The following is an 18299-nucleotide window of genomic DNA, read 5'->3' as shown; positions in this document are numbered from 1 at the left end:
GCAGTTGGGCCATCAGACAGAAGGAAAAAATCTACATTTTGACACCAACTTTTTTTTCAAGACTTCTGTAGGCTTGCAGCCCAAAAGTACTGGATTCATTTATATGTGCAACGATAGTGGGTGAGGCCAGCTACAACACCCCATACTCAGTTCCGTGGTACATCGAAGCTGCAGAGAAGGCGGACTCACCGAACATTCACTATATTTCTAGTCATAACTCTAGTGGGTCAACTAGCACCAAGCGGTGCGTATACTCTACCTGTAGGTCTTTTCAAGGCCGACAATCGTACAACATTACAACAATTTAAAATATTTTTTTCTTGAGTTATTGCCGAAAAACTGTTTTCGGTACCCTCTGACATGTCTTCACTTTTGAGCGCTTTTCACAGAAAACAAATTTTTTTAAGAAAAAGTGAAAGACACGTGTTTCCTAGAATTGAAAGACGAATCCAACGAGCTATCACTCATTAAAATCGTAGACCGCTTGTTTCCAAAGTTAAAAAAATCACCTGAAGATTTGGCGATATCACTCTTAAATTTCTGAAAATTATGACAACTTAACTTCTCATAACCTTTCGGCTAGTTATTTGTTATCGACAACGATGGCAGAAATAACCAATGAGTTCAGGCCTGTAGTTAGGCCCAGTAAAGAGTGAAAACTCTATTCGTAAGTGGTGTCAATATAGGAATTTTAGGTAAAGAACGTCTCGGGATTTGCCCGATTATCCCATATTGCCAGGTCAGACCTGAGAAAAGAAAAGAAGTAATAGAATTTATATGTCTCTGTGTGGTAAGACATACATTATGCATCAGCTCGGATAGGGAGTTTGGGTTTATCTTTGCACCTATGTCGAAATGTTTATTCTGACGAGTTGGATCATGATCCGCACCTTCGGCTTAGGATCACAATCACTAACTCTTCAAAATAAACATTTAAACAATTTTCAATAAACATTTCTTCAATAGAGAAGAATAAGGTGTGTTTTAAGGCAATAGAAAATTTGGGAAAATGTTGAATTACTAAAAGGTGAATCCACCACGAATACAATAATTGTTTAGTAGACATCAGTGCAGTGCCTATATTCGCGAAAATATTTTCACGAATTTTCTGAAATTTTCACGATTTTTTCAAATTTTTGTGAATTTTCGCAAAACGTTTTTTGTCAAAATTTGAGAAAATCGCGAGAATTGTAAAAAATTCGTGAAAATATTTTCGCGAATATAGGCACTGGTATGTCATCAGTCATCAGACTAAAAATTGATGCTATGATTTATGTATTTGATCTTATATTGCGAAATGTATGTTAAAAGTAAAGAAGTAAGGTTCGAGAAAAGCTAAAAACCCGATGTAAAATAATACAACTACTCACCGGATCCGACTGGGGTTCGTCAGCTTCAACACTTCGTTCATCAGCAATGGCTCTGGTATATTCGACGGCGGAATATTGCTGCCCGGTGTGGTCGCATAGTACACACGTAAAGAAAGTCGACACGACATTGCACTCATGTCTGAGAATTATCACTGGAACAACCAAATCTACTCCCATTCCATGGCTATCGGTGCTAGCAAATATATAGCCGCCGGAAAATTGCATTGGAAAAGGAATTCAACAAAATTGTGGAAGATCCGGAGCTACATCAGGATATCGCTGGAAGAACTGACACAAGATTGATATCTCGATATCCCCTATGGCCTTAATAACGAATGGAAACGAAAGTGGAACGACGCACAACCGATTAAAGCTCAACTTGTTGAAGACCCCACTGATAAGCCAAAAGGACACGAAAACGATCGGAAAATTTGGACACAGCTGAACCGCATCAGAACAAATCACGGACGGTGTAACTATACAATGAACAAATGGGACCCGTCTATCGATCCGAAATGTGACTGTGGCCACCGGGAACAAACGATTCACTATATAGTCAACGAGTGCTCATTACGAAAATTCGACGGCGGTCTAACCGAAATCAATGAACTGACCGGATAACGCAATCGAATGGTTAAGGAATTTGGACATTAGATTATGACGGTTTAGTAAGAGGTCTTTTTCTGGTTTTTCTTCGGTTATGCTTTAAGCGCAAGTATGTATTTATGAATTTGTTCGATTGATTATGTGTAAATAAATAAAAATAAAAGAAGTAAAAAACACATCGACCAAATGAAGTAATAGAGAGTCGATAATTATTATTTCTGACGAGCATATGATCTGTTAAATGTTGATGGCATGTGTGAAGCCTGTAATCGAAAGAATTTTCGAAATTTTTGCCTGACAAATTGACATCCGACAAATTGCAATCGCAGTATTCATTCTTATAATTCAATTAAAATAGTTAATAGTCTTGTTACCTTTAGCACTTTTCCAAAATTCATGTTAATGCCTAATAAGTAGCCAAATGTAGCAAAACGGAATTTTCAATTCCTTGAACGTAAATTACAATTTCATTAAATATTTCTTTTTTTATAAAAATTGGCATCGTTTTAAGATATCTTAAACTAACAGTCAATTCAACAGTCTAGTATCTAAATATTGATGTGTTTCTTTTTCTCGTCTAAAGGGAGGTTTTACATGCCAGAGTGCAACATCACACCTTTAAACTGAATTTACCTGTTTTAAGTTTCAATAACAATTAACAAATATTTTACCAAAAAATGTTTTACATTTTTTAAAAAATGGACTTTTTTGTCCTTCTTCTAGCCTTTTTTAGAGTTTGCAGCAGTTCTGCAATTGAAGCACTCTACATGAATATAGAAGAGTGAGATTCTTAATTTCACACCGGAGTTGTAATTTATTGTGAGAGCTCTGTAGTGTTGCAGAAGTAGTTCAGACAATAAAATATCATTTATCTATTCCAACGAGAGTTGTTTCTCGGTATTACAGATGTCTCAAAATTTCTCAAACGGAAAACCGTCATGGGGCTTAGTTTTATTGATTCCGGTGTCTTAATCGGATTATCGTGTTCCACAAATTATAAACAACTTAACAACGAACCTATTGCTTAACCATTATACTCACAAACACAATTTCAATTAAATTTACGGTGATTCAAGCTTTCTCTGCAAATATTTACGTTCTGGGTAATGTTGATCATCGAACAGCTATAGGGTCTAAAAAGCTGAATCTAATCTAAACCGAAGAACATCTACCGAATATTAAGATAATTTCTTAGAAATTTAGGTGTTCCTTTAATTGCAACATAATGAGCAAAATATATATTTTTGCATCAATATAAATGTAATACGAAGCTAGTTTCATCGCTATAAATACTTTTTCACGGAAATGTTAACTTTCTTCAAAATAAAAATGTTTTTAAAAGCCCGACCACGAATTGCTTGTCTATGTTTTTTGTTCAAATTAAAAATTGAAATATCAGTCCTCCGATGAACAATTTAAACTTATTTTTTGGATATGGCTTTCGCACGATTGTGTACCGCATCACTTTTGGATACGGAACATATTAACGGTTGTTTCGATGGGCTACAGTCCGGTAGTTTAGCCTTAGATTTTCCATTTGTCGAATTTTTCGCAACTTTTGAATTCTTCAAAATGCTTGGTCCAGGTTGTTTATTAGCACCTTTCGTATTGATTAAAACATTGATTTCGTTGAACTGAAAGAGAAGTTTTGCTTAAATTATTGAAATTGATTTTTCATTCAAAACGAATTACGTCGTCACTGGTGGCACCGTCATCCGATTTTTGTGAGAGTTTCGAGGCAGAAGGACATTCACATAATTGCATGACATCTTCATTTGAAGTTACATCCATTGGAACGCCATTGATTAGCACTGTTGTTTTTGTAATATTACAACGTGAATTCCGCTTCCCTCTTTGCTGTCCACCGCCCGAACGACTACATAAATCCCATTCTGCTGTAGGCTTGACCAAAGTTATCAATTTTTGAGTAAACGATAGGTTTGCGGGTGCTTGTGTGACTTGAACTATGGCAGAAATGATTATAATCATCACCGGCAACAAGCCAATTATCCAGCCAATAGCGTCAGCCCAAATCGGGTAGATATAGGGACCATATGAAGCTGGTGCATATTCCACCCAATTGAACAGCAATATAAACTAGATCGAACATAATGATTAGTTAACAGTGAAAGTTCATAAGAGAACATTAAGCCTACGAATAATGCTGCCGGTGTAATAAGCTTCCACATCCATGACCAAAATAGAACCCATATCCTTGATCGTTTTCCGATCATTCCTTGAATGTCGCTCAGAAACCGTTCCGAACCATAGATCCATGCAATTAATATGCACTCACAAATTGCAATTAGCAGGACAGACCAATTAGCTGCATATTTGTCCATTAATTGAAGCCAATACATTCCACTCTGAAGAACAAATTATGGTAGAGCTAGCTGTAATTTCATTGATTAAAGAGAAATCTTACGTTCGTAGTGAAAATTAGACCGCCGATATAACCGAATATTGCTACGAATAACACAATCCACACTTTAAACTGTCTTAGGTTGGGAAACTTATCCAAAATGGCAGTTGTAACAGTTTCCATCAGAGCGAACTACAAAACAAATAATTTTTTTGGCGATGAGAAGACAAAAGCCATTGTCTAGATTAACTGTCTGACATACCTGCGAATCTAATCCTAGTGTTAATAACATAACAAAAAATAACAACGACCACATTGGAGCGATTGGCAGACGTGTCACAACTTCGGGATACACGATAAACGCTAAACCAGCTCCCTTATTTACAATAACATTGGATTATCTTGTCGAAAATGTTAAATAAATTTCATTTACCTGATCAATGACATTACCAACATCAACTTCCAGTTCGTGCGCAAGGAAACCAATTATCGAAAATATAACTAAACCAGCAAAGAATGACGTCAGTATATTGGAAATTGCCACAATTAATGCGTCTCTGAAAGTATATCAAATATAATTATTTCGAAACTTGATATAAGATACGAAAACCAATTTCAATAATCATCATTTAAGCTCTTAATTGATAATGTGGGGTAAAGTAACTAGAAGAGAGAAAATATTAAAATCAAACGCAGAACATCTGACAAAGTGTAACGTGATGTGATGCGTTGCTTCCTTCAATTTAGCATTACGTTCTTTGAAAGGAAAGTTATTTTGTTGTCCTGCAGCCAGAAAATGCGTCATTACTGTCTTCCTCAAAACCTTGCGTTGTCTGTACACAAGACAACAAAGTACCGTACTGCCTTGCTGGGAAAATTTTTTGTTGAGGCGTTTGGGATGCATTCCTCGCCCTCGGCTCGAAATACAACGTCCCCACACCCCAAGACAGTAATGTATTATTAGATTGTGGTTAAGCAACTTCAAGCCAAAAATTATTTGTTCTTACTGAACTTCCATTTGATTTCGGATTGAACGAGGCACATTATATACAAGTCAAAATTCAAATGAAAATTTTCATTTTGAGATATTATTGAAAAATAGTTCCCCGTTGAATATGCAATGAATGCAGTTTGTTGATGATATTCTCGTCAAATTCAAAAAAAAAACTTCCAGTTTCATAAGTTAAGTTCTGAAGGGAAACCACCTAGATGATTTAAACAAATAAAAAAAAGAGTTACAAACGAATTGCAAATTATTTGGTTTCCCACTCAGTTTCTGCCTTCATCTGCTATATATATTGGTTTATGTCGAACAGAAACTTTCGCATGAGTTGAAAACTAAATAAACTAAATTAAATATTAAACAACGCACACAACTTCTCGTTCACCGATAACGTCGCTCATTTTTGCATCATATTCTAAAATTGTTTGGTCGGGTTTCATATGCATTGGAAACCGCAGTCGTTGTGACAAAACTCGGTAACATTTTAGTAAATTATCGAGATCCTAACGACAGCTGGAAAAACGAGCCCAAAATATGTTTGGTTGTGAATTGTCCAACAAAAAGTTTATCGATAGAAATGCAAATTAATGTAAATAAAGTAGAAAATTGAAAAAAAAATGTTGGAATTGATGTTGACTCATTGATTCGAGTCGTAAGCAATGACAACATATTTCCATTTACCATTGAGTGTGCCACGAGTATCTGTACTTAAAATGTTTCGGCAACATTTTTTAGCCATAAAGTAAGCAAATCGAACTTGACCTAACGTTATTCCATGCAAAATATAAACGGGTAAAATTTTGTACTTACTTGTAACAGTTGTTCGTAAATTTGTTGTACGATGACAGGGTTATTAGTCCACCCCAAGCAGGACTTAATGCGAAAAATATTTGTACAGCTGCATCGCCCCAAACCTTCAAATAATTTAAAAAGTTTTTTTATGCACTTACGAGGCAAACTAAATGCAATGGCAAATTTAATAACTTCTCAAAACGACGGAAATTGTCGTTTTTAATGTGTGCACTACGTATAATGACATGTAACTCAAATATTCATATCATGTTTTTGTTGTTGTTTCAAAAAAAATTAGAAAGGTTTCTCCTCAGTAGTTTCTGCATGACTCTCTTTTAAAACCGGACATTCTGAGAAAGTTTACCATTTCATTATTTCAACAGGTGCATTCAATTAAAACTTTATTTTATAGTGAAGCACGAGAAATATTTTTTGGTTTTTATCGTGTTACTAATTTGTGTACCTGCCGTTCTTAGATCGACATCCCACATTCATTCACATTGATTACAAAACTAAATTAAATTTATTTACACTGCCCACTTAAGAGGGTACAAGGGTTTAGCTTCGGACAAGAACCAAAATTGCGCGAAAAATAGGGCATATTTAGGAACATAATTCTCAGGACTCAAGAGATGGAATACAGCAAAAAGGGAATTAACGATTAATTTGAACCTTACTTAACAGAAATTTGTTTTCGCATTTATAAAATTACTTGATTTTCACAATTATTTTTCACAATTAAAACACGTCTGCAAGGCAAAATTTTTTTCCACTTTAGGTACATTTTTTCGGCAGTACATCGAGAATAAACACATAAGTTGCTATATCAAAACCGTTCCTTATGTCGCTGACCACGAAAATGTGTTTTCCTTTTTCTAAAATTCCTTTTTGTTTTGATTAAATTAATAAAAATCAAAAATTTTTCTACCACGGCGGCCATCTTGCTTTCACACTATTTCTATGGTGGCCGTCTTCGATGTTCCAGATTCTTTTGTTATTGAAGACACAATGAGCATTTCACTTGAATTAAAAGAGGTGGCGCCATAGTATTTGGTTTATGTCCACAGCTAAACCCTTGTACCCTCTTAAAGGTGGTATTGTGTAATTTACCACGTGGCGAAAGAATAGTACTAAGCCTTTTTCCACCAAGGCCGAGCTAAATGGTCACAAACGACATCTAGTATCGTGTATTGAATTCTGTTTTACATAAAGTAAATAATGAGCCGAGAAATTGATATTTTTTTTATTTGTATTCGATGTAAAAAGTACTTCTGAGCAAAAAATTATTGCTAGGTTTTTGTTAAGTGAATTAACCCTCCTACAGTTGCAGGCATTTGCCTTTTTGACAGATTTAAATTTTATATCGAAAAAAATTGAAATTGTTGAAAATTTGAAGATTTTTCTTTTGAAGGCCTAGATTTTGAGAAGCAATATTAAAAATGATAAATTTTCGAGGCAGATTGTGGAACAATTTTTGCTCAAAATGAAGAGTTGCATCGATTAAAAATATAAAAACACAAAAGAAAAATTTCGGTCGCGGCTCATTGTGATAATTGGGGCATCTCAGATATTTCCAAAATTGTCTTCTCGTAGCTATATATAATATGTGCTCAACTTCGTGGATATTCCTTCAGTTCAATTCATATGGAATGATTAAAACACAATTTCCGTATAGCATGACTACTAAAAAATTATGCTTTTCAAAAATACCTTAGCTTTCGTTAGCTGCTTAAAATCTGGAGTTAGATAAAATAAAATTCCGGTAGAAGCACCTGGCAGAGTCACACCACGTATAAATAAAATAACTAGAACCACATAGGGAAACAGCGCCGTAAAGTAAACGACCTAGATAAAATTATTGTTAGAAGAAATATGTTCAGTTAGTATTGGAGTCAATATTCAATTTGAAGTCATAGTTTTTTTCACTTACTTTACCGGATGATTGGACACCTTTACACAAACATAGGAACACAATTACCCATGCTGCAAATAAACTCAGCGCTAATGTGAGCCTGATCCCACCCGTTTCTTCAATGCCAGAAGACAATCCGAGAACGTGCCTTCTGCAAAAAGTAATGCACAAAGAAATTGCTAGGATTTACAGGGTTTTAATCTTTAGTGTAAAATGGTACTAACTCGAAATATTCTTCTGCTGGTGGCGTTTTCTTAACCGCTAGCAACACAGCTGTTGTTAAATTATTTTCAATAAGTTCAGTTGAATTATAACAACGTCTATGAAAAAACGTTTTGTTCTCGTGTTCGCATGACTCAGCATCATGTAATGAATAGCAATCTAATTTAAGAGAAGACGTCAACAACTGGAATAATTTACAAGTAACACGTAAAGGTAAAGTTGTAATTACTTTCCGTACTCCATTCCGGATCACAATCGTACCATGGTAGTTCAGATGTCACTGATGCAAACATATAATGTATTGTCCAAGAAATAATTACGTTGTAGTACATCGAAACAATAGCTGAAACTATAACCATCCCGAAGCCCAACCCATCAAACAATGGACAAAATCGTTGATAAATTCCTATTGGTCCTAAGCCTGCGTATTGTCCAAAAGACAATTCCATGAACATTAGAGGAAGCCCAGCTATCACTAGCATTATTGTGAAAGGTATAAGAAAAGCACCTGGAAATTTTGGATTAAAAGCAAATTACTAATTTTACATCGGTAATCAAGCGTACAGACATGAACTAAACAGCAATAAGGTACAAAAACAATTGTAGTAAATGTGGGTGGACCTTAAAATATGGAAAATCATAAAGTTCTCATAGTTATTTTCATCAACTTGTCGTCTACATAAGTACAAAGTAAAACAGTTAGCTGTACATACGAGTGTAAACATGAATAGTTTAATGCAGAAACGGAACATATAACACTAGCGAATTATAAGAAAAATGAAATTAAGAAGTTAGTTTCAAACGAAAAACAATGTACAATCGCTAAATCGAACTGGTGTGCATACGTTATTTTGCACCAGCTGGTCACATACAATTCCAAATGGGACCAGCTGGTGCAAAATAACGTATGCACACCAGTTCGGTTTAGCGATTGTAAGACTATTCGAAACGTATTTAAATGAATGAAATTTCATTTTTCTTATAAGACGCTGATGTAATATGGTCATGATCTGCATTTAGCACTTCTTTCGACGACGCATGCAAAATCCTTTCGACATAAATAAATAGCCACGGTTTCGTGTGCTTTCCGACCTTGACTTTGTCAGGAATCTACCAAAGCTGCAAGAAAGCTGGTCTTATCAACTTTTTACAGTTATGTAATCACTAGTGAAAATTGAACTGTTAAATCCATGCAGACTCTACATGCATAACTTAACATTAACTATTTTTAATCTCTGGCCTTTACTCGATCAAAGTTTTCATACTTTGATATTGGTATCTGTAAAATCAGCAAACTTAGTATATTTGTCTAGCGTTGCATAAAATATCTATTTGTGTAGGTTGACGAACTAAACTAATAATATTTGTTTCTATATGTAAGCAAAACATGGATTTTCTCTGTACCAACAATTATTATTGAAATTGAACTTTCGATATACGATCATCAGTTCAATGTAAAATTAAATGTTATAATTACAAAGATGTTTCTATGATACCTGATATTTGAATTTTCCTTCAAACATTCAAATGAAGGGTGAAGGATGAATTTTGTTTTTCACGTTATGAGTTATCTTATATAAGCAGGGTTTCATTTAATTTTTGTGAAATTATCATCTCTACAAATATTCATGGTTTTATAACATCTTCGTTGTTGTTGCAGAGGAAATTGTACGTATAAATGGTTTTTTTCATTAAGAGAAGAGGTCGTCTGGATAATGTTTTCTAGTAAAATATAGTATACTGAGACAATTGTTAACGTTTTAAGTTTGAACATTGGTTTCATGTTTTTATTCTATCAACTCAAAACATGCCAAAAGCAGTGTGGTTTCTCAAAAAGTAACAAAAAATTCATGCCACAACTAAATATTTTTTGCTGTAAAATTTAGGTGAAAACTGCATTACCTCCACCGTTACTGTAGCAAAGGTATGGAAAGCGCCATACATTTCCAAGTCCAACTGAATAACTAGAAGTGATTGAATGTTACATTTCACAAACCGCATTCACAGTTACATCAACACTTACCCTAATAGTGACAACAAAAAATCAAATCTTCCAGTCCAATTTCCTCTCTCAGGTAATTCTTCTACTTCAGGATTATTTCCATTGGACAGTGGAATTTGTGAATTTGCTAAGGAATATGTGTCATCAGTCTGAAAGGTTAAAAAATCGTGAAAACCTTCTACCTCGCTCCTATCATAAAATAGCATACTATACACGAGAAATAATTTGATACCTCCATCACGATGAGTATTAGTACATACCTCGGGCTTTAACAATTGGATATCGTGATACGTGATGTCAAATTACTTCACTGGTGTAATAATCTACTATTACATAGCACTGCTTCTAGCACGAACACTCATTTTTTCAACGTCAAGAAGCCTCCACATTTTCAAATATATATGCGCGTACGATTGCATGTGTCATGTGTTGTGTGTTTTCAGTTACACCAAAAAATCATAACTCCTATCTTTACTAGAAAATGCAGGGCCTATTTTGATTACATAAGCCTCCGAATATTTCAAATGTTCATGCTAGAAACAGAGCTGTGACTATTATCAATGTTTGTTAACCAAAAGAATTGGTATGTTTCTTGATCGTGAAAGCTTTGAGGTCTTATATAGCAAAAATCATGGTCAAAACAAATGAAGTACAAGATTTCTGATATCAATTTCTTAAAATCTTCCATCAAAGGAAGTAATAGTTTGAATAGTAAAAAGCGGGTACTTATTTCTTCTCAACAATGTTTGTAAAGTCGTCACTGTTTGAAGTATCGTTCCAGAGGAAGTGATTTCAATTCTTTCTTTACTGAAACGAGACTACGAACGCCACTGCTAGTTGAACACGTAGTGGAGTACAAAGGCAACTGCTTTATAAAATCGTCCCAGTGATTAATTTGACATTCATACGAACTGTACCAAAAATTCTGGGTAAATTGCAATCCGAGCTTTCTGCATGCACGAAATATGTCCTCCAACATAAACCAATCTTTGCCACCGTTGCCATGGCCTCATGAGATGTGGTATATTTGAACTGCATTGTAAATCGCACAGATCGAAACAGAGAGAAAGAGAAAACCGTTCGTAAGGGGGACATAGGCTAATTCATTTCTGAATTTACCTTACGCAAGTTTTCTGCAGTGTGAAACTAGTTAATTTCAACACTGAAACGATGTCCTTTGTTTGCATCAAAAATGAATTAGCTCTCGCCTTTATCTCTCTCAACTTTATTGATTTTTTTTTCAAATTCTAACTAGATCTCGTTCCAATCAATCTGTAGATTAATTGAAGAGATATCGCTCAACATCAAACGAAACAAGCATCGTTCTAATTTAAGTAGTTTTCAAGTACAAATTATGTAGTATCATAGTCAGTCAGCCATCGTCAAGCATCCTGCTGGTATATCATTTATAGCATTAGTGATGCTTGCATAAATGTATTAAAAAAAAAACTCGACAGAACAGTTAGATGCAATCACAATAAAACAACAATATGCTTTGTGTTAAATATTTCCATCATAGAGGTATAGATATATTAATCGTCCTTCGGTGTTTATGTTATGGAACGGATTTATAACAATAAATTCATTTCATTTCATGTTGAATTTGCATTAAATTTAAGAAGACCTGTTAAAGTGTTACAAATAAATTGCATTAAAATTCGTTTAGAGGTATGAGTAAATCATTTTTACATGATTGCGGGTCGAAACTATTCTTTTTCACCCATTACCAATTTCCGGAAAAGCTTGAAATATCTCTTTTTAGTGTGTTTGTTGAACTTCGCCTCGCATCAACTAAATTCTCACTAAAACTCTCCTTTAAAACTTTTTATCCCTTGTCATGTAATAGTTATTTATACAACCGAGTGATAAATGCTTTTTTAGGCACTAGATGTGTAGATTGTCACTCGATTGTCACTTTTTTAGACTCACGATGTGTATTAGCCCATCGTGAGTCTAAAAAAGTATTTATCAACGAGTTGTATACCACGTTTTTCGCAATAAAGGCAATGGAAAGTCCTATTTTTCGTCACTTGTTGCGAAAACAAATAGTACTTCAATATGTTTAAAATATTCAGAATAAATTAAGTAATAGATTCGATAATTATGAAAAGGAAATAAATAAATAAATGTTAGTACTTACATCCCACATATCTACATCCAGCCGAATGTCATCCTCCTCATTCTTCGTTTTTGAGGGAGGGCTTTTTTTATTCACAGCCATAATTTCAATAAAACTTTTGTTTTGTAACAATCCCTATTTATATAATTCATCCATTCTGTTTCACTGCATTGCACTGAATTCATTTAATGATTTGAGGTGCACACAAACGTGTTTGCTTGACAAAAACAATACGCAGATGAATAATTATGCCACAAATTGATTCCGTATCCTTAGAAACCACAGCCAATGGTAATATTTTGCAATAGAATTACAATTAATTCGAATTTTATCGATTTATTCCGTTTGGTGGAAAGTCAAATACGTTAATAAGTGGAGTAATGAAATGGTGGAATATAATGCATTCAATTCTAAATACATCGCGCATAAACCTAATTGTTTTTCAGATTTAATACGCCACATTATATTACAGTCAACAGTAAACATGAAGTTACTAAGTACTTCACACGTTTAAATTTAGAGACTAAGTGTAAGAAATAAAATTTCACTTGCGTCAATGTACAAATGATTAATAGGAAGATTGCGATTTTCACGTATAAGTTGATGTAAAGAGTAGGTACTCGAAGTATAAATTCTCCATTTTCAAGTTTTGTTACAAATAAGCTTAAATATAAGTGAAAATCGGCATCTCCCTGATGTTTAGTAAAATGGATCCATGCAGCAGAAAATTACTGCGGCTCGTACATTTTATTAAACCTCAATCTGCTCATTATTCTGAGTAATTCTTTTTTAAATCACCGTTGACGTATATCTTTTTCGTATACATTTATATGCACCTTGGGGGGCTAGAAGCCAAAACTCGTCCCAGAATGTTACCTTCCAACCCTGACCAGAAGGTGTTAAAAGTAAAAATTTTAATATATTGACTGTTGAATAATAATTTCGACTCTAACGACGATTATAATTGTAAATTGTAAATTGCGCCGACCAATGAGAACGACGAGACTTCTCTCTCTCAGACGATTGTGCTTGTTTATGTTTTCTTCGTTCGACTGTTATAAAATATGAGAAGTTTTTGCTAAAAACGCAAAAATCTTGTAAAAACAAGTCTAAATTTTGCTTTTTGGTTCATTTTTTTACAAATAATGGAGTAAATTGATTTAATGTGGTAGACCGTATTAAGCTCTCCATAAAATGAGTCTGTTAGCAAGGCAAAGAAGCCTTTATACTATGTTCTTAGGTATATCACTAAAGTAGCAGATTGAGTAAACTTTAAAGTTATAGATTAGCCACTCATCAAACCGTTCATAGATCCGCTTTATTATACATCTAAGTAACCAATAAATATCACTCTTGTCAAACCATTCGAAAATTAGTTAGATAAAAATCTATCGATTGAGAAATTACCTTATCAATTAGTTTGTCGGTTTACCGCAGTGAAAATGGCTTTAATTTTGAAAAATGTACGCAATAAACATGCCTCAGACGATGTTAAATATTATGCGTTATACTCATACTATTTTCTGGGCTATAACAAAGCCAAAATTGCGGTTCTGTATCGCAAAGACCCAACCACCATCACCAATTGGATACTTCGGTACGAAAAGACGGGATCGTTGTCTAGAAAGGAGACTGTACGAGTGCCATATAAAATTGATGATGAAAAGCGTAATTGGTTGCTCAACTTGTACCGTGTGTGCCCGATATTATACTTGGAAGAAGCGAAATGTAAATTTGAAAGAAATTTTGGGATAAGAATTTCTGCCTCCTACATCTGTAAACTTCTTCACGAAAACAATTTCACCTGGAAAACCATCGAAATCCGTGCAATTCAAATCAGAGACAAAGAGATTGAGAAATTCTTTAACGAGCTCAACTCCATCGAATGGCATTACACAAACTTGGTTTTTCTGGATGAGATATCGGTTGATAATCATGGCTTAATTCGATCCAAAGGCTACGGTATCATTGGTAAAAAACTGGTTTTCCGTGGAGAATTTAAACGCAAGCCGAGGATGTCTTTGTTGTGCTTTTTGGGACAAGATGGAATTTTAGAGACATTTCAAACGGAAGGGACGTTTACAAGACAAAAATTTTTCGATTGTTGCAAGGTCTTTGCATTGGGAGGATCTTGTCACGTCTTTCCCGGACAACACAGTGTGTGGATTCTTGATGGCGCTAGAATCCATTGCCACGCACCCATCATCCGCTATTTGCGGTCACTCGGGATTATTCCCATCTTCCTTCCACCGTATACTCCGTTTTTCAACCCGATCGAAATTGTCTTCGGAATCGTCAAGAAACATTTGAAGAAAGCGTTTGCTCAATCGACAAAGGACATGGAATTTCAAGTGAATTCAGAATTTATGAAAATGCGGAATTTCGATTGCACGTCGATTTTCAAGAGTTGCGGATATGTGTGGAGTGGTAAATTCGATCCGAGCGTCGCCCAACAACAAGATCCGGCCCATTTTGAATTCAATTGAAGAAAACGAATAATTTCTGTAGTAAAATGCAAATCAGTTCATTTATTGTGGAAGTCAAACTTCAGTTTTATCACAATTTTTTGTTAAAAATACAGCCAATGAATGCAACATAAATTCCTGGAGTTCTCAATTATTCATGTGATCAGTATCCTCGCAGTCAATGACGAGGTCGTCTTGGCTCCGACTTACTTCATTTTCTTCAGGACGCAGTGTATCCGACATTGCAGCGACTAATCGCTGATTTGATTCAATAATTTCCTCCAAGCTTTTCAAACGCCATTCCATCAACTGAATCACACGCATCGTCGATTGTCGCATTGTTTCAAAATCTTCTCTGAACAGCTTCACTTGACCTTTGAACGAGTCGATCATATTGTCCGTAATTTTCAGACCATTTCTTGCGCTTTGCATTCGTTCATTGTCCGAGAACGCCACCGAACGAAACAGTAAAATTAAGTGAGCCGGTGGACATTCATTCATCATCCGTTCTCGCGACTCGTTGGCTGGAGCGCATTGTATGTAATTGGCCCACATGACCCAACTGGAGTGATTAGATGAATAGTGTGTGCCATGTATATCCTTCAGTTTGGCCACCATTTCCATTAGAGATACTGTGCTGTCCGCATTAGCTCTATCTCTCTTTTCGGGAATCAAAAGTTGTGCTGAGAACTTGGTGTGTGCAGCCTTGTTGCAAATTTTCTTTCCGAAGGAGTAAACGAAAATAGTCACATGTTTTCCTCTCAGTTTGCGCAAAAAATCCACGTTGACTTGTGACACAGGAGTAATTTTTTTGCTTCCTTGGGCTGTAGAACCACAAACTTTTCAATTTCATTCCGGGTCGGCTGCTCACTTTCTGCCCACGTAAAAGAATCACCATCCAGCAGTGCCTCGCGTTTGATAAATTGCAATGAATTTGCCCACAACAAATCAAAAATTTCCTCCAGGCTTTCACCAGCAATCACCTTCTCGTTGTCGTCATTCAAGGCCTTCTGCCCCACGAATTCGCGATTCAAAAAATGACCCAAAAAGCAAAATTTCGACTCGTTTTCATCAGCCATTTTAACCGAACAGAACCTGTAATTTCTTTTTTATTTTTGATGCAGATACGCGAAACCGTTGATTGACAAACAAGTGAAACGAAACGTCAATGTTGATTCGTGTTGTGATCGTACGTAACGAGTAATAACGATGTGACACAAATCAGAAGTGTGAGAGCGATTCATCGAGAGAGAAATTTCGTCGTTTTAATTGGTTGGCGCAATTTACAATTTTCAATTATAATCGTCGTTGGAGACGAAATTGTTATTGGGTTCTCAATAATTTATTTCTTTTATACTTCTGGCTTTGCTCGGCTTGCGTAAATTTAAATTAGATTAGATTACAGTTTTTGACGGCTTCTTCAATTGAGAAGCAGAAACGCAGATCGTTTGTTCACTCTTAACTTACTACGACATTTTCGATCGCTGTACAAAAGACAAAGGCTGTATGCTTGGAGATGAAGATATACTAATATTGCTGAATTTCACAAAGTATATAAACACTGAAGGTAATGCAAATGCTCAGCGGAGCACAGATTTTACAGAGCCCAACTTTCGGATTAATTAATCTATCGTGATGATTATCGTCGATATCTAAAATCAACAGAAATGGTAGGTTCCCGCGTGTCTAATAAATTGGAGATCTGCGTAGCCTTTCTAAGTATTTGCTAAAGAAGCATCACAGCCAAAACAAGTGATATAAAATAATTTCTACGCTACATATCTCGTCATCTGTTACCGACAGCGACGACAAAAATTAACGAGGATTTTTAACTAATACTATCTGTAAATCTTCTATACGAACATGTACGTTGAAATAATGAAGTGAGAGATTTTGTTTGAAACGTTTCAACCATGTCAGAAGAAGTAATAGATTCGATAATTTATATTGGTGATGAAAGGTATGTTTTTACCAATTTAAATAACTAATTATCACAATACAACACAACGTCATTTGTTAAATTTAAATTAAATTGTGCAATCAACTGCAACTTTGATTTCATCAGATCGAAGTAATGTGTTGCGGAAGGAAGATTTTACAATCTTGAACTAACTATTACTTCACGCTAAATGTTGTGATTTAATGGATTCCGTGCAAATTAAATAAGAGACTTCAAATTTCTAATAACAGTGATGTGAATTCTTTGTGATAATTCGAGGTAATTTACACCTTAGATTTATTGTAATGGTAAAAACATTGTAACTCGCGATTTAATGCACATGCTTTGAACCTCACAAACATTTGACCTAGAAAACGCATTTATTCGCTGTTGAACGCTCTGTGATGTTCTTCCGACATGATGAAAAACGCGAGAAAACTGATAAAATAAACGAAACAGCAGTTAACATAACAAATAAGATAATGACCAATAAAATATTGTCTCAAATTAATATTCTAGAGTAATATTTCTCCAGGATCATCGTAATTGTTATTCATAAAAGCTTCCATATTGAACAGCTGTTTTATTCCATAACGATGTGTTTACGTAATTTTTGGGAGAAAATTTCAATTTGAGAGCGTTAGCACTTTTCATTAAGGTAGGAAAACTCTTATTGATTGTGCTTTTCACTTGGTTTTGGTATGGCTCACGGATTTTTTCTTTCTTGTTTTTTTGGATAAATGTGAATCATGTTAGGCTTTTCAATTTAATTTAAATTCGTTCGATGCTCTATTTCAGTACGGTCTCGTTGTTTATAACTAAGAAAATTCTTCCTTAAAATGGTCTGTTGGCTTTATCGCTTCAACGCAAATCAACACCTTAATGAAATTAAATTCAATGATCAATATATTATGTAGATGGTTCCGTCTACCTCACATATCCCTTTTTTTAGGAAGACTAACGAATCACTAGACAAAACACACAATTTATTGCAAGCAAACGAATGTGGTTCAATTATTTTAAATATATTTTAGCTGAATGGATAAAATAGTTGTGCCGTCGACCGCGCTGATGTTTAGTGACTGAAGCTAGAAAATACATTTACATTTGCGAAAATTGAAACGCATTCATCCTACTGAATATCCCATAACATATACGATAAATATGTATAGAGTACAACCTTGTTCCCACATCATTCAATGCCATTCACTCACACCATTACAATACCAGATTCCCTTCGGAGCAAGAGAAACAAGGTATATTCTGCTCACTATATGCTCCCAGAATCAAAGCTTCATTCATCCACCTATGATTCAAACGTTTCTATCATAGAACGGTTTTCGGGAAGAGCATAGCTGAATGTTCATGTGAACGAAGTGTTTGCTTATTGGATGTATATAATAATGATATTATGATATGCCAATGATGCTGACGGAGCTGGAGAGAAACTACATCATCGATATCTTATAACTTATATCTGAATTTATTTAGGTGTGGAAAATAATTC

At 34.9% G+C, this 18299-nt stretch overlaps 1 protein-coding gene across 1 annotated transcript; it reads right to left on the bottom strand.

The window, feature by feature from the left end:
- Window positions 1-1234: 1234 nt before the first annotated feature.
- On the bottom strand, window positions 1235-17855 carry LOC119071157 (sodium- and chloride-dependent glycine transporter 1-like). Its single transcript, XM_037175908.1, has 15 exons — window positions 17724-17855; window positions 12410-12563; window positions 10291-10418; window positions 10170-10231; window positions 8497-8775; window positions 8270-8426; window positions 8064-8196; window positions 7844-7978; window positions 6152-6255; window positions 4772-4895; window positions 4601-4714; window positions 4402-4530; window positions 4133-4342; window positions 3669-4073; window positions 1235-3610 (listed from the first exon to the last, which is right to left on the bottom strand). The coding sequence occupies exons 2-15, from the start codon at window positions 12488-12490 to the stop codon at window positions 3398-3400; spliced, it is 2274 nt and encodes a 757-aa protein (XP_037031803.1). The 5' UTR covers window positions 12491-12563; window positions 17724-17855; the 3' UTR covers window positions 1235-3397.
- Between the last annotated feature and the right edge of the window lie 444 nt (window positions 17856-18299).

Source organism: Bradysia coprophila (genome assembly GCF_014529535.1).
Source record: "Bradysia coprophila strain Holo2 chromosome IV unlocalized genomic scaffold, BU_Bcop_v1 contig_144, whole genome shotgun sequence".
Taxonomy (NCBI): domain Eukaryota; kingdom Metazoa; phylum Arthropoda; class Insecta; order Diptera; family Sciaridae; genus Bradysia; species Bradysia coprophila.
The sequence above is the reverse complement of the archived record's forward strand: the minus strand, read 5'-3'. Positions and strand labels throughout refer to the sequence as shown.